This window comes from Mauremys mutica, chromosome 23, assembly GCF_020497125.1.
Source record: "Mauremys mutica isolate MM-2020 ecotype Southern chromosome 23, ASM2049712v1, whole genome shotgun sequence".
Taxonomy (NCBI): Eukaryota; Metazoa; Chordata; order Testudines; family Geoemydidae; genus Mauremys; species Mauremys mutica.
The window spans coordinates 14987786-15011355 of NC_059094.1; the positions used below are offsets into that span (position 1 = coordinate 14987786).

General features: G+C 44.8%; 1 protein-coding gene across 2 annotated transcripts in view; it reads left to right on the plus strand.

The window, feature by feature from the left end:
- KPNA6 (karyopherin subunit alpha 6) overlaps positions 1 to 23224 on the plus strand; it is a 34222-nt gene extending 10998 nt beyond the window's left edge. The window contains exons 1-14 of one of the 2 annotated variants that reach the window (XM_044998040.1): positions 648 to 713; positions 6956 to 7095; positions 8946 to 9041; positions 9396 to 9495; positions 9928 to 10022; positions 11028 to 11159; positions 11384 to 11472; positions 13212 to 13311; positions 15095 to 15258; positions 16200 to 16278; positions 17049 to 17174; positions 17786 to 17913; positions 19300 to 19478; positions 21065 to 23224. In XM_044998040.1, the coding sequence (XP_044853975.1) occupies positions 6961 to 7095; positions 8946 to 9041; positions 9396 to 9495; positions 9928 to 10022; positions 11028 to 11159; positions 11384 to 11472; positions 13212 to 13311; positions 15095 to 15258; positions 16200 to 16278; positions 17049 to 17174; positions 17786 to 17913; positions 19300 to 19478; positions 21065 to 21252 (1611 nt within the window). In that variant the 5' untranslated portion in view covers positions 648 to 713; positions 6956 to 6960 and the 3' untranslated portion in view covers positions 21253 to 23224. Of the gene's footprint in view, positions 1 to 647; positions 714 to 6955; positions 7096 to 8945; positions 9042 to 9395; positions 9496 to 9927; positions 10023 to 11027; positions 11160 to 11383; positions 11473 to 13211; positions 13312 to 15094; positions 15259 to 16199; positions 16279 to 17048; positions 17175 to 17785; positions 17914 to 19299; positions 19479 to 21064 lie in introns of those variants that run through there. The other variant, XM_044998039.1, reaches the window with a different exon arrangement.
- The last annotated feature ends 346 nt before the right edge of the window (positions 23225 to 23570 follow it).

The following is a 23570-nucleotide window of genomic DNA, read 5'->3' on the forward strand; positions in this document are numbered from 1 at the left end:
GACTATCCTTCCAGCCCACCCAAGGACTACGTGCAGGACTAGTAATCTAATGTATTTTTTGAATGTCTCTACTGATCCCTGCCACTGCCTGGTCTCCTTGATTGAAGCTTCACACAGCCTTGCTCCATCGTACATATTGAACCATATGCTCTATACAGTTTTTTAATTTTCTGAAATACAGGTGTGGCCTATTGAGCTAGGGCTGCTTACTGTTATGCATTCAGGCTGTGAAAGAACATTTACTAATTGATATGCACAGCCTGTTTCGTAAATGTATTTAATGTGTCATTTTAGCACAGTTTATTTGATATGTTTGATTTGACATCTTGGGGGCTAATAGTGGATTTGATTTGGAGGTACAGAGCTCTGGGGTTCTTGAGGAAAGAGCTCTATATAAAGGCAAATAGTAGCCCTTCTAGTCAATGGAATTGCTGTGAATAAACTTTATTGCAGTAAGAAGCTTCTTAACTATGGAACGCACCAGCCTATGAATGAGCATGCTATCAAAGAGGAATACTTCCATCCAGGAAGAAGTGAAATCTGTCCCAGACTTGGCCAGAGTGATGTGATTTAAACCGAGACTAACTAGACTAGCCATCTGCATGTTCCTCTTTTAAAGGAAGAATGTGAGCGATATTTCGTGTGATGACTGAGGAGCAGCTTCTCAGATGGGCTTCATCCTCTGAAAGTGAAAGAGCCAGGAGTTCTTAAAGGTTAGCAGATTTGGTTTTTGTTGTGCACACTCAGAGGTGCTGGAGTGACAGCCCTCCAGACCGATATTCTTTAGCCACAGAACAAGCATTGTCTAGGCAGAAGCAGTGCAAGCTTCACCTATGCTGCCTTGCCGGTGACTGTCATCCCTGTCTGGACATGTGCCACCTGGGAATTAGATATACTTTAGTTCAAGCAGCAATTAAATCAGGGAAGTCCTGTGGGCTGTGCTGTCGAGGAGGTCAGACTAGGTGATCAGAATGGTCCCTTGTGGCTTTATAATCTATTAATTGAGCTGAGACTTCCCACCTCCATTTGTACAGGTCAGTGATCAGCCATCAAATGACTTAGTGGTCTTCCAGTTATGAAACTAACTGGAACGTTAGTGCCTGTCAATTAGGATAAAATCACTTGTGGTGCTGGACCTCTGGGGTGGAGTCTGTAGGTTACTGTGCTGTTTTTTATAATGGGTGTCGGAGGCTTAGGTGTGTTGATGAGGTACATCTCTCTATACTTAAGACTGGCTGCACATCAGTTGTTAGAACTATTTATGCTATGAACCTAATTATACCAGCACGAGGGAGAAAATGACTTGAGGCACGTGAACTAGGCCCACAAGAGGGCAGCTAGGACACTGGTAATGTGCACTCTTCATAGCCATTTATTAGGCAAGTGGTAATACTTAACCAGTCCGTAACACCTGCCATCCAAAGATCTTGGATCTTCAAACACTGACTCCCTGCCTCACAGGAGTGCTGTGAGGCTTAATTTTCTCCTTTTTACTGATGGCAGGCAGAAAGGCAAAACTGAACTAGAGAGGCTGCGACATGCTGGGGTAATGCAGTGTTATGCAAGAAGATCCCCAGACAACTAGAGTGTTGCTGCCCTTGGCAACATGAGATGAGTGGTGAGGACCAAGGACAAGCTGGTGAAATGAAGTACAGTAGGCTGGATGTGCTGCTGCCTTGCTGTCCTGCGAAAAGGATGTTCATGGTCCCCTTTGCAGGAGTCTTCTGTATTCAGGCTCTTATGTCCATGTTTTCCCTTTGAGGCCATGGCTACACTTGCAAATTTGCAGCACTGCAGCAGGGTGTGAAAACACACCCTCTCCAGCGCTGCAAATTGCGGCGCTGCAAAGCGCCAGTGTGGTGCACTCCCAGCGCTGTACGTTATTCCCCACAGGGAGGTGGAGTATGGACAGCGCTGGGAGAGCTCTCTCCCAGTGCTGGCGCTTTGACTACACTTAGCGCTTCAAAGCGCTGCCGCGGCAGCGCTTTGAAGTGCAAGTGTAGCCATAGCCTCAGTCTACTCCAACCCCAAGACAAGCATGTTGCCGGAGGAGGGCAGGACATGGCTCTTGTCAGCTGGTGCTGCTGCCAAAAGGGCCAGAGGGTTTGCTACCAAATGTAGAGGCCATTCCGCCCTCTGGGGAGCAATTGGGCGAGCGGAGCATGTTGCTTGAGCAGCATTCCAGAGCAGAGACTTACTCTTCTGAAGTCTTCCATGAGGAGGATAGTTTGCTTTTAATTAGCTCTTTGCATTTGCTTTCCTTGAAACAAGCACAGTAGTTAAGCTGGGAATCCCAGGCTCCTGACTGGTTCACTACCCAATACATTTTTTTTTGGCATAGCATAGACATGACTTGATGATTTTGGGCAGTGATCTCATCAGATCTTGACTTAATGGGTAGGACTGAGTCATTGCTTGTAGAGGGGAAACTCTCTCCTAAGGAGAACTCAAGGTGACTGGATAGGTGGCACCCTTGTAGTGAGTCAGAACAATCTATCTTGTAAAATGGTTTGGGATCCTCCAAATTCAGAGCAGCCATATAAATGCAAAATTTCTAGATGATCACCATCTAAAACTCTAGAGCAGTTTTTAAAAGAAAAGTGCTGATATTCAGGTTTACCTTAAACTACAGCCCTTCTGGTTGTGAGAAATACAGCATTTTAAAGCACCGACTCAGGACATTAAAATACCAAGTGGAAGTGTGTGGTTTGAGTGGCATTTAAACATCTGTCTTCAATATTTTAGGCCAACTTGGAGCTTTAACAGATGATAGCTCTTCCTAGCAGCTAAAGATTTTAAACTATGTGAATAGCATTACTCAGTGGGGCTGTCCTGCAAGTATCTGAGCAGTGGTAAAGTTTGGGTTAATAGTTAACATTGACACAGCTTGACTTGCAGGTAGGTTAGGTTAATAGGGACTTTTTCACTGGAACAAACTTAAGACGCAACTTGTGCACGAAGCATTTTTCCTTGGCAAGGTGCTCTGTTCCATATATTTGCATTTGCTGAAGAGCTTGTACTTCACAGCCCATCTTCTGCTGCTGCCTGAGCTTGTAGTGAAATCCTAATCCTGAATTTGTGACATCTCTGTTGCCGTGGAAATGGGATGTAATGTCACAAATTCAGCATTACGACTTCACTAGAGGATCAAGTAGAAGACACCTCGGAAAAGAGTCGGATGAAAGCAACTGAACTAGTGAATGTGTACAAGAGGTAATGGAAAATCGAGTGCCAGGTAAATTAATGTCTGAAGTCTGCTGTGCTTTGTTTTAGCCAGTATGAAAATCCCTCTTGAATGGCTTGCTGAATCTACAGGGCCTCCAGCAGTAGCCCAGCATTTGTAGTACGGTCAGATCCATAAGGCCTCTTTTGGGTGAGGTACATGGCAAACTTGGCACATTCTGAGAACTTGGATACTGATGAGACTTCCATCTGGTGCTGGTCTCACTGTGCTGTTTTCCTGGCGTCCTGAACCTAAGAGAGCTGTCCAGAACACCAAGACATGCCCAGCCAGGAACAGAGATTGGGATTGTGCAAGTTTCCAGGCAGCTGAACTGTCATGTGTCATTTGGCTATTTATATGACTAACAGGCTAGTAATCCCGTATGTCGTACTAAGCCACTTAACTATTTTCCTCCTCCCTTTTTGTTTTATTTTGTCCTGTTCGTTAAAACTGCCTTTAGCTTGAGCCATCCCCTTTTGAAGGGGAAGTCTTGATCTGGAATTTTTTAGGATGCCTTTGTAATCTTACAGAACACAACTAGTTGCAGTTACTGTTTACCTTACCTTATGCAGCTGTAATAGAGCCATTAATGTTAAGATATAAGTAATCATACTCCTAGGAGTGGTACTAATACTGGCGCTGTTGGATTGTTTCATCTCAATTAGTTTATGTGCTGACCACTTACCTTGGTATTTCTATGTGCCTATTTTGACATCTTGGTACAATATGCATAAGCATCTTAATAGGTTTCAATCAGCTCTACCCTCTGATTCAGCTGCTATTACTTAATTCTTGCCTCCTTTCTAAGCCCACCATAATAATTGGGCTGGGGGGAGGCAGGTGGGAGAAGTTAATTTCCACATGGTCTTCACTTTCATCTTTAGTGATGAAAATCCATCTTCAATGGCTAGCTATGCATAACTGGTGACATTCAGAATAAGGAAAACTGCTACTACATTAAGTACCGTATATTCTTGGGAAATTGCCAGTTATTCCTCTGAACTTCAAATATGAGACAGACCCAAACCAAATCAGTGACCATATCCAGCCTTCATTTCAGGCCCTTTTATAGTCTTTTATGAGGCTTTTTGCCAAGTGTTAAACTACATTCGTTTGAAGTGCAGAGCAAAAGCCCCATCCCTAGTACAACTCTATAGTAGCCTGGGGGCGGGGAATCTGTGACACAGAGTAGTAGTGTAGAACTATATCACCCTAACTGAGTGAAACCCCGAGACAGTCCGAGGCTTTGTCCAAGTCATAGGGACTTGGTTAGGCCTTGCCTGTTAGAAGAGGTAACTGTTGTAGTTAGGCTCCCTGCAGGAGTAGTCAATAGATGGACTGCAGGCCAAGTCTGGACCACTAGATGCTTTTGAACACACTGTGAAATCTTTTTATTTAATTTATTTTTTATCACTACTGTTGCATTTTGTATTTTCTCTGGAGTCTGCACCTTGACTAACTTTGACCAAGAAATTTGGACACAAAAATAGATTACCCCTGGGTCCCTGACTTAGCTGGAGTATAAACAGGGCCTTTGGTAAGTGAAAATGCACTGCCATTTAGAAGAGGGAGGTATGATCGTTCTTGTATGATCTGCCAGGTCTAGAAACGCTTGGAACTATTACAAATGTTTTCAGGCTGTATAAACTTTTCCAAGCAGTGATCCAGGATCAATGCTCACTAAAAGACATTTTAGTCCTTGACTTACTGTTTCTGAGAAGGTAAGCAGTCCCTGCTTACCCAAGGCAGAGCAAGCCCCCTTTTTTTTTTAAAGGGTTTTCATTCTTCAGTTTAACTAAACTTGTACCAATGAGGAACTGCCTTTTTTCTGGACTTTGAGATGTTAAGCAGAATTAGAAGTAAATAATTTGTACCATCTTGCAACCCATCCTGCCAGTCATTCCATCTCTTCATGCATCTTTTGTTCTCTGGCCCTCAGTTGTCTTGCTTGTCCATTTCACAACAAGGAACGAGGAGTACTTGTGGCACCTTAGGGACTAACATTTATTTGGGCATAAGCTTTCATGGGCAAAAACCCACTTCATCAGATGCATGGAGTGGAAAATACAGTAGGGAGAGAGAGAATTCAGAGAAGTGTAAGTGTGTGTGTGTGGTCCTGCTAGAGAACTTTAAATGGGTTCTCCTGACTCAGAGGCTTATGGCTTTAACTCATGAGGATATAAAGGAGGAGAGAGAACCTCTAGAGAAGACTTGGGTGTGGATGGAGTAGTCCTGAGGTAGGAATCCTAGGAGCAGCCAAGCTTTTGGGGGTAGGGAGACTTGTACTGAACTTTATCGTGTGTGTGTTCTCCTGGGAAGGGATGCATGTTTTTACTCTACACTCTGTAAATTCAGCAAAGAATCCTGTGGCACCTTATAGAGACTTGCATCCGACGAAGTGGGTATTCACCCACGAAAGCTCATGCTCCAAAACGTCTGTTAGTCTATAAGGTGCCACACGACTCTTTGCTGCTTTTACAGATCCAGACTAACATGGCTACCCCTCTGATACTCTGTAAATTGTATCTTAAAACAGGGTTGGGAATGACACCTGCTCATGTATGATTTGAAACACACTAAACGCATGGCTTGGCTGAATCTATACTTGAATACCAAACTCTTTTAACCCTGTTGACGCAGTACTATGTTTGCATAAACTGGATACCACTGAGAAATTTACATAGTCTTACTTCTGAGTTCCTTTTTCCACTAATTAGCAATAATTGCTCTCCCTGTGCCAAATAAAAGAATGTTTATTTCTGTGACTCTAGAGTGGAATGTGTAGGCACCAAAGTTTAAAATATTGATTTGAAACATGACAAAATAATTAGCAGTGCTTCTCAGAGAGCTGAACACCATCAAAATAGTCTAGTTCTCAGGAAAAGCCTGGCCTACATGCCATTCCCAGCTGAATGGTGTGTTGCATGCTTGTAATATTTTCTCTTTTAAAGGGCCTGGAATTAGGCTGAAGTTTTGTTTGAAGTGAATTTTGCTGGACTGTTTTATGCGCTGTCTAGACTTCAGACCTACTTATGTTCACCTCTGAATGGTTTGGAGCTGTGATTGTGCTGTTAAATTTTATGGAAGTGTGAACTTCATAAATTGCAAAGTCTCCCTACATTACAACGTAAAATGGGTCAGAATAGAATTTCTTTAACTCCTAACTCAGTGTAACACCTTCTGCGCAGACCAGGCTGCTCTGAAATGTCTGAGTATGTGTTGTGGTTACTGGTCATCAAATTCTTGACGTGTTGGCCTGCTGTAGAGGATGTAGGGTGGGGAGGAGAGGAAGAATAATCTTCTTTGAAGGTGCTGTTTACACCTGTGATTGTAGTACAGTGCAGGTACTCTTGGCACAGTCTAAAGTATTGAAAATCCAGGTAGCTTCAGGCTTGCTGGACAATGGTATAGTTCAGTGAGTACTAACCTCACGCAGGGAGAAGTGTGCCTCATACAGTGACGTACAGATCCAGGTTGCTTTTCAGAGTTGTAGATATGTTTGTGTCAAGCTTCTAGCTTAGAACATTCTCACACTATAAAACAATAACACACTAGTTGTAGATCAGTAATGCACTTTCTGAGTTGGAAATCTAAACTGCATCTTATGTTCTTAAGAGATTGTTAAACTGAACTATTCTGTGCAATGGCACGTGTGCCCGTTTTCCTTGGGGGAGAAGGACCGTACGACTGCAGTGAAATCTGATCCTACTTTTCTGGTTTCGTCTTTCATAGAAACCATGGCAAGTCCCGCGAAGGATAAGGATAACTATCGAATGAAGAGTTACAAAAACAAAGCCCTAAACCCTGAGGAAATGCGTCGGAGAAGGGAAGAGGAAGGGATCCAACTACGCAAACAGAAACGAGAGCAACAGGTAACCTGTGTGGAGGGGGATGTTCAGGGGCTTAATTCAACCAGAAATGCTGTTACCCAACAGTTGCCCCTTCCAGGGGCCAGCTGATGAAGAGTTGATGGGTCATTTTTCTTTTTCTTTTTTTCCCCCTCCTCCGGGCCGCTTCCACATATGAACGTGGAATGTTGCGGTTTTTTCCCACACGGTTGCTCAGAATGTGGCTCCTTTGGAGAACTCTCTGCTCCCTGTGGGTTTCACAGGTATTGCACATGCTGCAAATGCAGTGTTCCAGATACCACAGTGGAATTCTCTCTGGCTGTCTGGGATCATGGATAAGGGGAAGACTTCCTAGATCTCAGATCTTGGGGGCGGGGGGACTAAGGACTTCACGGCCAGCTAAAAGATGGCACTGTCTGCTCTTGAGTGGGAAGAACAAGTAAATGAATGGGCTGCAGCTTTTCCTTATCCTTGGTATTTTTTTAGTTGGAGTATGTGAAAATGATACAGTAACTCCTCACTTAGTCACCCCAGTTAAAGTTGTTTCCTTAAGTCACTATTCTATTAGAGAACATGCACGTTTAAATTTGCGCAATGTTCTAACGCCCTCCACTCCCCCTCCCCCCAGTGCCTCCTGTCCGCCAGCGGGCCCCATGGATCAGGGCCTCCCTGCTCCGTCTCCGTGCCTCCTGCCCGCTGCAATCAGCTGTTTTGCGGCATGCAGGGAGGTTGGGAGGGAGCAGGGATGAGTGAGAACACGGCATGCTCCGGGGAGGGGACGGAACTGGGTGGGAAGAGGCGGAGTGGGGATGGAGCTGAGGGCGGGGCCTTAGGGGAAGGGGTGGAGTGGGGGCGGGGCCTGGGGCAGAGCTGGGGGTCAAGCACCTGCCCCGGCAGTTTGAAAAGTCAGTGCTTGTGGCCCAAGAAGCCCGTGGCTGTCTCCAGCTCTGCAGGGATCTAGAGGCCCAATGTGTCTGTTGTGTGTCCCAAGTGTACCATGCAACCTGGCAGATTGGTCTCCCCAGCACCCTGGTGGGGTGGGGTGGGGGGGACATTAATTGACTAACTGGAGCAGGCATTTGTGTGATCATCTGCTCCGAGGCCAGCAGAGACATCCCCATTGGGTGCTGGGGAAGGATGCAGCACAATGTCCCTTCCTATGTGCTGCCGCTTGCCTGCTCTGCCTGGCTCCCGTGTCCAGCCCAAACCCACAGAGCTTGCTCGGGGAGGACTCTGCAGGCCTAGGAGTGGGGGTGGTGTTGGCCCGCACTGTCACCAGAGCTCTGGGGCCAGAGGATATTCACTTACTTAGTCACAGCTGAGAGTCAAACTACATATAATGTCTTTTGTCTGGTGAGAAAAATTTCCCTGGAACCTAACACCCCCCACCCCCCTTTCATTAATTCTTATGGGGAAATTGGATTCACTGAACATTGTTTCTCTTAAAGTCACATTTTTCAGGAACATAATGACAATGTTAAGTGAAGAGTTCCTGTAGCTAGAACCACATGTAGAACTGGCAAATGCTGCAGGCTTCCCGCCCAGCTCTACCTGTGCCTCAACCCTGGTCCACAGTCTGGCTCTTCTTTTCTAAACTCATTGGGCCAAGTTCTGCACTTGCCTACACCATACAGCCCCAGGGAAATCCATGGATACTACTAAGGGTAGAACTTGGTCCACTCTTACCAGGATTCATAGGTCAAACTATTCTGCAGAGGTGCTAAGCTACTGTGTTAAGCTGCCACTCCCCTATTAAGTTGCACTTGGTTTAGCACGTGTTTTGTTTGTGGAACCAGACTGCCCAGTTGTGATGGCTCTAAGTCGGGCATTGCCTTGTGAAGATACCACTCACTCTGGTTGTAATCTCTTTTCAGCTATTTAAAAGGAGAAATGTGGAACTTATTAATGAAGATGCTGCCATGTTTGATAGCCTCCTCATGGATTCCTATGTCAGCACTGCCACAGCTGGGGTAAGGCTTCTCGAGTAACATAGTCCCCCCCTTACACAGACTCTTAATTCTGTGGATCACAAAATCAACAAACTTTAACCCTTTACAAATGCATAGGTACCATGCCCTAGTACTCCTTAATTCACTACCATTCGTAACCCCATGCACTCATCACTTCTATGAATATTGCAGATGAGTTTTTTAAAAGCCTTCCAGGATTCTACTTTCAAGGGTAGTGTGGTCCTGACTTAGATTAGTCTTCAGATCAAAAGGATGAGCATAGGATTCTGGTGGTACTAAGTTGTTCTGATTTTTGAGGTCTGCAACCATAATTTTGGAGTTGTGGTTCTGACGTTGCTTTTCCTGCCGCCTTAGGAGGGAGTGATCACGAGAGAGATGGTAGAGATGCTTTTCTCAGAGGACCCTGATCTGCAGCTAGCAACCACCCAGAAATTCAGGAAACTGCTCTCCAAAGGTAAAAGCAGAGCTCCTTTTCTTAGCTCGCTCATAAGCACTCATAGGTAACTGTCTTAGCTGTCTGAAGCACTTAGCACAGTCTTGGTGCTTTACAGAGAATTAATAACTTTGGGTTTGGGGACAGAAGAATTCCATCTAATGTCACTTATGCCCATTGCTATGTCTGTTCCTGATTAACACTGGACGGGGAGGGAATACCAAACCTATATTGACAATTAGTGTTGTATCTTACTGGCTTTTCAGCATTTAAAAAATGCTCCCGTGACTTACAGCTGGGTGCACTGTGGAAAAAGCCTTCTTCTGGCTAGTTGCCTTGTCAGCTCAAGTACAAGTTAAAATTGTTGGAGTGGATGATTTAATGCAATGAACTAGACCTCTGTATAAATTTAAATGCCCCTACTGAGTTTTGACCCTGCCTCCTTCTTCCTAGAGCCGAATCCTCCAATAGATGAAGTGATAAATACTCAGGGAGTGGTGGACAGGTTTGTTGAATTCCTGAAGAGAAGTGAAAATTGCACACTACAGGTAAAGGAGAGTACCATGAAGGATTCATATTGTGAATAAAAAGCACTTAAATAAGATGACACTTCAGAGCTGAGCAGTGTGAATCTTTCAGCAGCGAGCGAGCAAGCAAAGGTGGTGTCTTAGAAGTTGCAGAGCATGAGCCTCTTTTCTTTGAGGAGACTAAATTTTCTCACATCCAACTGAGGGTGTTATGAAGATGGTCATCTACTTCCTTTTCCTCCAGGAGGTCTCATTTTATAGGGATTAGTCTCCAAGGAGAATTTAATGGGAGCTTAGCCATTAAAGTCACTCATGAAAGCTTGCAGCAAAGGGAGATAAAGAGCAAAATATGCAGCTCTGCTTCACCTGGGGCTCAGAATAACAAATGCCAAACCTGTGCTGGTATCCAGGGGAGTGGCATGGGATAGAGTTGGCTGTTTGAGTAGAACAATCTCTTCACTTCCCACCCAATACAAAGATCTGGTCAGGAACTCTTCTGGGCCACCTTGAGACTGCATTCCTCATAGTGGGGAATGGTCTGAGGCTTTGGGGTGTGGTGGTGGTGAGGTAGTGCTTTTTGGCCTGACCACTGAAAAGTGGGAGTGAGCTCTGCAGCCTTGTTAATCCCATGCTGAGAAGAACTGCAGTCTTGGCAGAGAGATGAGACACGTGTGCAACTACTTCAGTTTTTCAGGGTCAAAGACCTATAAAATGATATTCCCTTTGCTTCAGGTGGGTGTGGGCAGGGTCTACCCTGGGTAACCCAAAGTCCACTCCACTCCTAAAAAAGCTGTAGATTTCCTAGAACTACCATTGTTGTGCCAGAAACTAGCACGCTCAGTGAGCAGCCAGATTGTGGAGGAAGACTTATTGCCTTGTAAAACAATTCCCCCTGTAGACGTGAGAGCACAAGATGAAAGGGGGATAGGCTAAAATCAATAGCTAATGTTTTGCTCTGGTTAGGGTTGTTGGGCTTATGCCATTGTGCAGCTGTTCAGTAACCTATTACTGATCTGCTTGTTTCAGTTTGAAGCGGCATGGGCTTTGACGAATATTGCATCAGGAACCTCCCAACAAACAAAAATAGTCATTGAGGCTGGGGCAGTTCCTATCTTCATAGAACTGCTAAACTCTGACTTTGAGGATGTCCAAGAACAGGTATGGTTCATTACAGGTTTCTGGGGATAGGCTGAGGGTTATAGACACTGGATTTCAACTAAGTGTTTAACATGCATGAAAGTGGCAAGTGGCTCCAGAGCAGGAGCTTCTGTCGGTTTGGCCTAGTTACTTGGAGTCATAGAAACATTTTCCTAGGACAGTGCTACCTTCTTCCTCTATACCAAGACACTGTGAATGCTAAAACTGCTGCTCTTTCCTTCCAGGCTGTCTGGGCGTTGGGGAACATCGCTGGAGACAGCTCTGTGTGTAGAGATTATGTTCTTAACTGCTCTATTCTTCCTCCCTTGTTACTGTGAGTAGCCATGAACACTTGGCAATACAGTTCTTAAAGCCCCAATGTACTAAAGCAGAGTATCCTCTTAGATAGGTCTGTTCACCCAACTTGGACACCAAGAGTGTGTCAGTTGGGAGTCAGCTTAGCCTGCAAATGGCATCAGATGAGACTGGTGTCCGATACAACATGTCAGGACTTGCTAGATAACTCACTTTCTCACACACCCTTACGCTTGCTATGCACAGCATGAGCCCCTGTTAGAGTATACCAGACAGTCCTTTCTGAAGTCACAGGGCCTATTCAGAAGTGCATATACAGTAAGTGTGGAGAACCCAAAGTAGGGTGACCAGATGTCCCGATTTTTTTTATAGAGACAGTCCTGATATTTGGGGCTTTTTCTTACATAGGCTCCTATTATCCCCCACCCCCTGTCCTGATTTTTCACACTTGTTATCTGATTATCCTAACCCAAAGAGATACAGCTACAGTATAAATATCAGGAACCTGTTAGTCTGAAGTCTTCCCAGGGTTGAGGAGAAGAAGGTGTTTGCACTGTGCCCTCTGCCTTTGTTTGTTTAACACTCGAGTCCTGACAGCTGTTTCAGCACACTAGAAATGGAGATGGGAAGATTCACCTAGATATAGAGTGCTTTCAAGTACTAGCCATATTAAACTCAAAACTGTCTAAATTGCCCCATCCTATTCTGGGTGAACTGATGCTTCTTCTAGTGGCAAGATAAGTGCTTTGCCACAGATGGTGCAAGCAAGTCAACAGACTCTTCTTATAATAGTTGCTGACTTCAGGCTCCTAGAGGCTAAGTTGGTGACTTTGCTGTCCAAGAGCTAAGGGATTGGTTTTATTTGTGGTGGTGATTGTGACAGGTGCACAGAGCCGGTCATGGTCCAAGAGGAAAGCACCACATTGCCCCATCTTATTTCATGCAGAGTCCTACGAGCTGGGTGGGAACTTCTCGCTCTGTATAAACCATGAAGTGTTAAAGAACAAAGCTTCTAATTTCAACTGGAATTGCTGGGCCCCCTATGAAGGTCAATGATTTAGCAATTTGAAAGCTGGTTTTCTCCTGAAATGCACTTTACCACAGGATAAATCTTCCATACTGTCAGTGTTGGCAATGAGGTTGCTACCAGCAGAAATCCCAGTCTGTCGAAAGCATTATCAAATCTTTCACCATAATTTCTATACAGTTGTGTAGTCGGGGAGGGGGGAAACCCACACAAGAAGTGGCATTGATTGTATTGCAAATAGCTCTGTTCCTGGGTCAGTACTGAACTAGTATTCTGGAGGCCTAAAGCTGTTGATCTCTTCAGATGAGATCTAAAAATGAGGTCCTGATCATTTGTGGTCACTGAATTATCCCATGGACCTCTTCATAAGAGTATGGGCGTATCTGGATGTCTTAGCCAAATTCAATCATGGGAAATTGCATTCTACCGACCTAAATTTCCCCCCTGCAATTTTAGTTGAAGACTGTATGTACTTCCTGTTCGGAGTTGTGCTGTTAACCATTGTTTCTGCCCTAGGGGTAGCCACAGTTCATCTTTCTTCATGATCCATGTGTGAGGCTCATGAAATATACACTAGCATCATCTGAATTTTTCAGACCTAGGCTTAGCAAGGGGGGGCAGCTGTCTCGAACCTCTTGGACTCTTATTGCGTTCCTTCATATTGAATCATGCTGGTTTACAGGCAACTCAAACTGACTTAACCTGGGAGTATATCTGGTTTCTCTTTTTAGGCTCCTCACCAAGTCCACCAGGTTGACAATGACTCGAAATGCTGTCTGGGCCTTGTCAAACTTGTGCAGAGGGAAGAACCCACCACCTGAATTTGACAAGGTGAGGAATGAATCCTTTCCTGTTAATGGGAACAGAAACTGTTCTGGAGAGGGAACCTCAGCAAGACCCTGAGGCCTGCTACCTCTAGAGGTCATCAGAGACATTCAGACTAAACATTTCTTGGAGTTTGCTGATCTCTGTCTAAACATCTGATGGGGAATGGATGAAATTCTGCTGGGAATAAGGCAGGGGCCTGATGGGACATGGGCTGCTAGGCAGCTTTTGAAATCTGCCTGTTTCCTGATAGCTTTCCATACTTGGGCTCCTTGGCAGTCCACTTGCTGGACTGACTCTGAGTCAGAGACCCCAAGGCCTATACCAGGGGGTGGGCAAACTTTTTGGACCAAGGGACACATCTGGGTATAGAAATTATATGGTGGGCCATGAATGCTCACAAAATTGGGGTTGGGGTGTTGGGGGGGGCGGGGGGGGCCTCCAGGTGGTGCTTACCTCAAATGGCTCCTAGAAGCAGTGACATGTCCGTGTCCCTCTCCCCCACCCTGGCTCCTATGCAGAGGTGTGGCTGGGTGGCTCTGCTATGCTCTGCCCTGTCCACAGGCGCCATCCCTGCAGCTCCTGGGATTGGCTGTGGTTCCTGGGCAATGGGAGCTGCGGGGGCGGTGCTTGGGGCAGGGGCAGCATGCGGAGCCACCTGGCTGCCGCTATGCATAGGAGCGGCATGGAGCAGCCCCCAACCCTGCTCCCTGGCTGGAGCACGGCAAGCCCCAGATCCCACTCCCCAACAGGAGCTTGAGGGCCGGATTAAAATGGCTCAGGGGTCCAATCCAGCCCACGGGCCATAGTTTGCCCACCCCTGGTCTAGGCCATGCAGGCTGCCCCAGAGCTGGGGCTCCATTCTTTTCAGTGAGAACTCAAAACTTTTTGGAGTTTTTTCCAAATTGGAACAAACTCTGAACTTCAAAATATAGAAATCCTTCACAGCAGACTGACTTATTACCCATGGAAGGCCTTCTCCTCTCGGCTCCCCTTCCCTTTGGAGCCCCTGTCCTCTACAAAAGATGGTCAGTAACAGCGTGAACATTAAGCAGGACTGGAGGACCTTTGCTCCCTATTTTGGTTAACACTGTGGTTAAGGTCTGTTACTTGACAACTCCCTTGATAAGGCTGGAGAAGCTGCAGTGATGAATAGTTAGAAATATGTGTAAGGCTGTGCACTGTTACATAGGTTACCAAGTATGGTGGTGGCTGGCTGTTCAAGATTATCAAAGGGGCAGGGAATGAGGTGGCTTTCTTACATGAGAAGAGTGCTTGTCATCCAAGCTGCAAACAGTCCAGCTGTTGCTCAGTTTATAAAGAATGGTAAAAAGCTTATAACTGGATATTTAGTTTTGGAGAGGGATGACCCCTTATATGCTGAGTTAGTGACCATTGGAGAGGCCCTGTTGTAACTTGAATCTCCTTTGCTACAAGGTTATGTGAACTATGTAGGAACCTGTGTATCCAAAACTACCCCTATTATATCAACAATTGTCAACACTTTGTCAGACAACTGGTCCCTGAACAATATCTGTAAGGTCCTACGTATCAAAAGTATGAATGGAAACTTTGGTTTCTGATGTTACTTGAACCAGTTCTTTGGTGCCGTTAATCGTGGAGGATTTAGAAATCTAGGTGAGAACCCCACCCACCCACAGGATGGTATCCAGTTCATTCACACACACTGACATTTGGCATAGCTTGCGCACAAAGCTACCTTGCCTCTTCTCAAGGAACCTTTTTTAAACTCTTTCTCTGGGGTGGGGGTTGGTTATTCTTATTTTAGGTGTCTCCTTGCTTGCCGGTATTATCCCGATTATTATTCAGCAGTGACTCCGACTTGCTGGCAGATGCCTGCTGGGCACTCTCCTACCTATCAGATGGCCCCAATGAGAAAATCCAAGCAGTAATAGACTCTGGGGTGTGTCGGCGACTGGTAGAGCTGTTAATGTAAGTGTGTTGCCCTGCATAAGAGACAAAGACCTTGGACCAAACAGCCCATGTGAATATGGGTTTGTCTTGTTAACCTTTGCTTATCAAGGTAAAGCTCACCATAGCACTGTTTCCAAACTAGTGCCCAATCGGAAGAAAAGTAAGGCTGCTTGTGTCAGAGGGATTATCTATCTAGTATCCTTGGGTATGTGGGAATATGTGATGTGGGTTGTGTTGGTCTACCGGACGGGGGGAAGGTCTCTGTATAGTGCTGGAAGAGTAGCTGTAGTGCCTTATGCTAGGAAGAGCATGATACACCAAGACAATGCTGGTCCTGAGATTAGTATAACCCATGAATGGGCAAAGGCTATGGTATTGATGCCAGACTAAGACAGTACACTCTGTGCTGCTCTAATGCTTTAAAACTCCTCTATGGAAGCTTAAAGTAATCTTTTGTTGGCTTGATTCTAATCTTAGAAGAAAAGGATCAATAACGGAATAAATACAGCACATTCCAAATAAACTTGTCTTTTGACACTCCTGTAATATTTATCCATTGAACTCTGTAGAGTCACTGCTCTATTTTAGATCTGTTTAATGCGGATGACTTTCATTTGCATTGCATCTTGAGGGTTTGCAAAATAAATGCATTTTCAGGAGTGTTCTGGCTACTGTTAATTGGATGCCACAACAGTGAGGAGGGGCATGAAAGACTAAAGTTAGGAGTGATTTGAAGGCGACAGGAAGTGGTCCATGATGAAGCTTATGGTTGTAAGAGGACAAAGGTTGTTCTTATGGTGACACAGACCTTGCTCTTTCAGTGACCATCTCTGATTTGGACACATTTTGCTGGATGCTTCTGATGGTGGAATTTTAACTAAATAGGGGGTGAAGAGGGTGGAGGGATTCTGTTACAAAGGGCTTGGACTGATGTTTCTTTCCAATCCTCTTTGTTGCAGGCACAATGATTATAAAGTAGCTTCTCCAGCTTTGCGAGCTGTAGGCAACATTGTGACAGGTGATGACATCCAGACCCAGGTGAGTGGGATGTGACTAGGTCTTCTCAAATTCAATGTTTGAGCAGGAGGAAGCGTTTAAAATGTCTCCGATTTAAAAAAAAAAAAAAAAAAAAAAAAAAAAACCCAGATCATGACTAACAGGAGGGGGTAAAGCTCTCATGATAGATCTGCACTCCGATTTCTAGGCTTGCCACTAAAAGATGAGATCTAGCTTAGAACACCCACCCTTTAATCAAAACTGGAATGGCTCAACCTGCAGGGTTGCCCATAAGATGAATTGAGCCATGATGGCATGGCTCAGGATTTAGCTACAACAACAAAAGTCCCTTCTGTGTATTGGTGCTTGTGAAAAATATAGTGTATACAAGCATCTCGTTATAGCCAATGTTTGTATAGGGAGACAAGTCTCAGGACTCCAGTCATTGAAATTTCTCACTTCCAGCATCCAAGAACTAGGGATAACTCATTCTGCTGCCACCTCCTTGAGGAGCAGGATGCAGTGGAGGGAGGCTTGTCTTCTGTCTGCCTCCTGAACCACACAGAGCACATTCCTGGAAGGACACTTCGCAATTGGGATGTCTGATCCTACACATGGCTCTCTGGGATAGGAAGAGCATTCTCTTCCTGCTGCTGCCTAATGGAACACCTCATTCAGTGGCAGGAGTTTCTGGAAAATGTTGGAAGAAGTTTTTCCCCATAAGAATCTAGTAAAGATGTGCTGAAAGTATCCACTATATGAAAGTGGAGGAAGGCGAATGGTGTCATCCTATCCTGTACTCTTCTCTTAAGGTGATCCTGAACTGCTCAGCTCTGCCTTGCCTGCTTCATTTATTAAGCAGCCCCAAAGAGTCTATCCGGAAGGAAGCTTGCTGGACCATTTCTAACATCACAGCTGGAAACAGGGCTCAGATACAGGTACAGTTTCTAGAAGCCTCGCCAGGCCCACCTGCAACACTCTTGAATTCATGGAGCACCATTAAAACAAAGCTTATGTGATTCTTAGTTGGTGTTTAAAGGCCACATTTTACACCCTGGACTTCCCTTTTCCTCTGGTTATTTGCAGGCACAATTAGTGTCATTGTTCTACTTGACTGCCCCCACAATGATCATTAGACATCTCAGTGACGCTAACTTTGCACACAAATGGCGCCTGGTCTGAAACATGCTCGAAATGTCTAATCACTGAGTGAACTTGGGGAGATGGGGATTAATCTGCCTCTTCATTGTGGTTCCGAAGCTCAGATGTACACATAGAATAATGCCTTTCAATTGGTGTACGGCATTTGATTGTAATTATCCTTTCTAAGGGCCTGTATCCAAACAGATGCACATAGTGACCAAAGACTTCCTTTGGTATTGGTGCAATAATAGGAGATTAAGTTCTTGGCTAGTAAACTTAATCTTACACTTGGTAGGAAAAGCAGGTGAGGGTCACTGAAAAGGTTATAGGGTTTCTGTTCCCGGAGACTGCTAGCTTTTTAGGAGTCGCTTGGCCTAAACGCTGCTTCTCTCGCTTCTTCCTTCAGGCAGTCATAGATGCAAACATTTTCCCAGTGCTGATAGAAATCTTACAGAAAGCAGAATTCCGCACGAGGAAAGAGGCAGCCTGGGCCATCACGAATGCGACATCAGGAGGAACCCCAGAGCAGATCAGGTACGTTGGGAAGCTGTTTTTGTCTGTATTTTGTCTCGGACTCCATGAAACTATATAGCAACTTTAGACAATCAGTTTGCCATCAGCATTTGTGGCCATCCATCCATCGACTCCTCTGGCTACCTTGGCCTTGAAAGAAGCTCCAAGACATATTCAGAGATCCAGCATGTCTTTATAGCTTTCCCTAGGTTCTAATGCTTTCAGTGAAGAGAATACCCTTTTGCTGTAAAGCCATTTAAGTAGGGGTAACTTACTGGTGCTGCTTCTGTAGTCACCATCAAGACGGTAGCTGCTGAGAACCAGAAGAGTCATTGTTCGTAGTTCACAATCTGAGCTATAGATTAGGGAACTCTTTTATAACTAAAACACACCTCAAATGTAGCATAAACAGTATTTATTTAAAAATATTGTGCCACACAAAGGATGCACTTACAAGTCTTTAGCATCTTGGCCATGCAGTCTTTCTGGAAGTATCTGGTCTGCATCATGTACCTGACATGCATATGCTCACACTCTGGCTCTGATACAATTCAGAACCCAGTGAAGCACTCTAATTTCCTAATCCATCAGTACTTGCACTTGGGTTTAAAACCCTTTCTGATTTGCTTCATTCAAAGTACATTTCTATGTCTTTAAAATTCTAAGTGTGCATCTAATAGAAGCAGCAGCATTACAAGGTGCCCCTATAACTTTGCCAGCATTGTGTGCTTTACATAGGAAAAAATGTAATATGGACTCTATGCAGGTGAGTTAGTGGTGTTAACTTTGTTTTTCTGCAGCCTATGTAGGAAATGCACAAATAATTTTGCAAATCTAAATTTAAACAGACATTGGGTATACATCTTTCACCGTATCAAAGAGTAGAAATACCTGGCTAATTATAGGCTAAATAATTTAAAGATATATGCCGCAAAATTTTAGACCCATGGGAATGTCTGTCTTTTTTTAAATTCCAGTGAAGTTTTTTGGTGGAATTTCAAATAGTGCATGTGACTGTAAACAAGCAATACAGATGACTCCAGTTTCATAGTTTACTTTGTCGTTCAAGCAGCTTGGACAAACCAGACTAGAATGTTAAAACTTGCCTGCCTATAAAGTCAGGCACCTTAATAGATCTGGATTCTGACTTCAATGGGAGTTGAGTGCTAACACATTGTAAATAAGGACCCTGGTTGTTAGCTCTCGAGATACAGGTTAAAGTGTTTAGTTTAAACACCCAGCTTCGAGAGCTAATGGTGAAAAGGATGTTACCTGTGAGGCAGTATTTAAAATACAGATTTCCTTAAACCTGACAGTGTCCCTTTAAACCTAAATGCATGCCACAATGTTACTTAACCTTCCTTCTTGATCAATTGAATGTTTATCTTCCCTGTGCCTTCTCTTCAGGTACTTGGTAAACCTAGGCTGTATCAAACCTCTGTGTGACCTGCTGACTGTCATGGACTCCAAGATTGTTCAAGTGGCCCTGAATGGCCTGGAGAATATCCTGCGGCTCGGTGAGCAGGAGGCCAAGCAAAGTGGCACAGGCATCAACCCCTACTGCAGTCTCATTGAGGAAGCCTATGGTAAGTGGCTCTCACTGGCCTTGCTGCTGTGACTTGTTCCCAGGAGGAAGTAATGCAGGATGTGTTAGAGCAGAGGTTCTCAGATTATGGTCCGTGGACCACCATGGTCCACAAGCTCCATTCAGGTGGTCTGCAGATAATTCCCTCTAAAGTGTGCCTGGGCAGCCACACATAAGAGAACAAAGGGCCACCCACCTTATTATGGAGCCACGCAAGCCTGGTTCCACTGATTAGGTGTCTGGACCCTGGAGAAGATGCACATGTAAAGTGAGGTGGTGGCCTGGGGTGCGGGGGAAGAGGGGGTAGGTGGGAAGGGGCAGTGGGGTGAGAAGAGGGGAGGGCAAATTTGGGACATACAGGGCTGTGGTGGCCAGAGAAGGAGACTTTCCCCAGCTCCAGGGCTGCAGCTGCTGGGGAGATGTGTGCCCCTGCCCCCCTTCCCAGCCTCAGCTCAGGGGCTGCCATGGCAGGGGAGAGGGCACACCCATTGCCTTAGAAAGGTAAGACTACTGATATTAAAATATGAGTTGTGAGCTTTTATTTGTAGAACAAAACATGTTTAAGGCTTTTCAATATAGCGCTCTTATTCAAAGTGCTGTACAATAGTTAGCCAACAGTACAAACAACATTTGGAAAGATCATTAAGTGGTCTGCCAAAACCCTCCGCAATTTTCAAGTGGTCCGTGGGGGGGGAGTTCGAGAACCACTGTTAGAGGCTGCTTACGCTCTATTGCTGAAAGTGTTGGTCAACTTCCTCTGAACTTCAAATGGGTATGAGATATGGGATGCTAGAAGTTCTGGATTAACTGCTATTTACCCCAGTAGTTAGTCTGTATAAGCACACACTCTGTGGCTTGTTGCATTCTGTGATTACGGGTAGCTAGGATGAGTACCAAGGAAGGTATAAGTGCCAAATGGATTTCTTGGACCAGAAATCTCTTGCATCCAAGATGCTGGAGGTGATTGAAGATAAAGTTGGGGCTCTCACAAATTGGCATCATTGATGTCCCAAGTTTTAAAGATATTCTAAAACCAATGACAATTCCATAATTTTCTTTTAGGTACTAACAAGACACCTGCATAAAAATCAGTTTTTACACGGCCCAAAGGTGTGCTAGTCACTTAATAGAAAACAAGAGAAGCGCAGTTCCTACCCTGGAGAGATCAGTCTAGTCTTGTCACTTCACTTCTTCTCTTCCCACTTCCTCTTCTGTCTCACCAGAATGTGAGCTGCTTGGGGCAAGGACCTGTCTTCCTTTTTAGTCTGAAGTGCCTCATGCACTGTTGGTGCTCTGTAAATGATCTGGCCAGTGAGACTCCTGATTTGTGGTGTATCTCCAAATAGGAACAAATCCTCATCTTACTAAGCTTTTTAACTGGGCTGGGAGAGAGTCAATCCAAAAGCTCTTCTGGAGTAATGGAGCTAGTGGGTTTTTTAAGATATTCTAACGCTGGGCAAAATGCAAGCTGAACAAATGGTGGTCTTGTGGCCCCAAACAGTTGAAAGGGTGAAGGCTGGATGGAGGCAGGGAATGGTATGGATGTTCTGATCAGTCTTGCCACATTCCATTTTTTTCTTTCCCAAGGCTTGGATAAAATAGAGTTCCTGCAGAGCCATGAGAACCAGGAAATCTACCAGAAGGCCTTTGATTTGATTGAGCACTACTTTGGAGTAGAGGATGACGACTCCAACCTGGCTCCGCAGGTAGACGAGAACCAGCAGCAATTCATCTTCCAGCAGCCTGAGGCCCCTATGGAAGGCTTCCAGCTATAATGTGTTCAGATGGGGAAGAACACCACAAACTTGCCAGAAATCAACTGGGAGCAGCCAGAGTTATAGTCCCATTTCCCCCTCCTTACAAACGGAAGGCGCAAACACCCACGCCACCCATTAGGAAACAGTTCCTCCTTCGAGAACAGCTAGAAGCAATGCTTTACTCTCATGGAAAGAAGGGGATTTTATTTTTTACACTTTTTTTTTGCTGCTGCATACATGTCTCTAAAGCAGGCACCAAGGTGGAGGAAGGACACGGAGGTAACAAATTGCACCTCTTGTTTTAATTTGTGGTGATCTTTCACAAATATTGTGTCACTTGTTACCTCGGGTACTTAAATGAAATTTCAGTGGGAGGGTGGGGAAAAACACAAATCAAAAGTTAAGCGTTTTCTTCTCTGACAACATTAATCCTGGAAGCTAGGGTTGATCTATTTAATTTTTTTTTGCACATCTTACTCTTTGTTAAAGACTCTAATCTGCCAAGAGCAACATTTAGCCCCTCACCTTTTCGCAGCTCTCCTTCAGTGGACTGCACCATTGGACATGGGCCAAGTTCCCCTTGAAACATACTGTAAATGGACAAAGGAGAAGTGGGAAGACTTTTTTCCTGGAGAGGAATTTTTCCCTTTGTTTAAAAATATTTTTTTCTTTTTTAAAGAACTGTTGTTGGTATTTAAAAAAAAAAAAGCAACAAAACCCCAAAGATGGTAATTGTGAAGAGGTGGGGGAGATGTTTTTGGTGGTCTTTGAAAAGAGGAAGCACAGCTGCAGTTGCACGGGCTTCACTTGCATTGCTACTGAATGAAGTCACAGAACTGTTGAAATGGTGAAACCCATCTTCATCTTTACTTGAAAATTTTTTCATGAAAACATGTATTAAGATTTGGATTTTTTTCTGAATGGATGGGGTGGGGGTGGATTGTTTTATGGGGTGGGGAGGAAGGAGGGCATAGCTACACTTGACAGGAGCATTGTGTGCGGTGTTAACTCCAGTAGCAAAGGGCCTGAGTTTTCAGGATTACTTTCTGCTCACAGTTGGATCATGTACATTTTACTTCAAAAGGAAGAGTCAAAGCTCTGTATTTTTTATATATTATATATAGGTAGATATTTGTCTAATTGGCTTCAGAGAAAAATATATATGAAATTTCTGTAATTTATGTAAATAGAATACTGTGAGGCAGGTACACCTGGAAATGATGGTCTATGAACTCACTCACTGGTTGTCCTGCTTCTTTTCCTCTGTTTACTCACGTACTGTACAAGCAAACATAGATTTGTCTTAAACTCCTTTTCCGGATTGAGTTTACTTAGCCAAGAGTGATATAAAACACAATAGGCTATGGGAAACCCAAACAATTTTGGTATTTGAGGGAAGGGGATGGGGAAACATGGTTCACCAAGGTGTCTAATAGACTCGCTGTGTGCATCCCCTCCCTGTTCTTGCTGTCCTAAGCAAGTGCAAGTTTGGAAGCCTTTGGGACTGGGAATTTCAAGAGTAAGAAACAAAGCATGGTGCCAGTTGTTGTATGAAATCAAGATATCCAATTTCACAAGTCCTTCACGTTTAAAAAAAATAATAAACAACATCTGTGCATTTGACTGGTGGCTGGCTGTGGCTAGAGTGATCTCTAAATGGTAAAGTTCTTCTATCACTTGCTGCAGTACAAGTTTGGGGTGGATTATTTAACATTAGATATAGCCTTGTGGCTCATGTGTGAAAGCTTAGCCATGGTGTACTGGAGTGCTGTGCCACTGCAGGATCTGGAGAAGCCTACCAGGGAGCTTGGACTCCTAGCAAGCATGTTAAAATTGGAACCTTTGCTTATCTGTGAAGAATGAAACTGAACATTGTATTTTTTAAAAATGTATTAAGGTTTGTGAGTTAACTTGTCAAGCCACTTACATTAGCCCAGTGGCTCACTCACATGCCTCTGGCTAGTGTGCATCCCCTCCCTCTTCTCTTTAAACAGAGTGGGGAGAAATGCTTTTGTCCATCCTCTAAAGCAGTGGTTCTCAAACTAGGGTCGCTGCTTGTTCAGGGAAAGCCCCTGGCAGGCTGGGCAGGTTTGTTTACCTGCCCTGTCTGCAGGTTCGGCCAATCGTGGCTCCAGGCCAGTGGGGGCTGCAGGAAGGGTGCCCAGCATGTCCCTCAGACTGTGCTGCTTCCTGCAGCCCCGGGTGGCCTGGCCAGTGGGAGCTGCGATGGGCTGAACCTGCAGACAGGGCAGGTAAACAAACCAGCCTGGCCCGGCAGGGGCTTTCCCTGAATAAGTGGTGGTCCTGGTTTGAGAACCACTGCTCTAAAGCTTGGG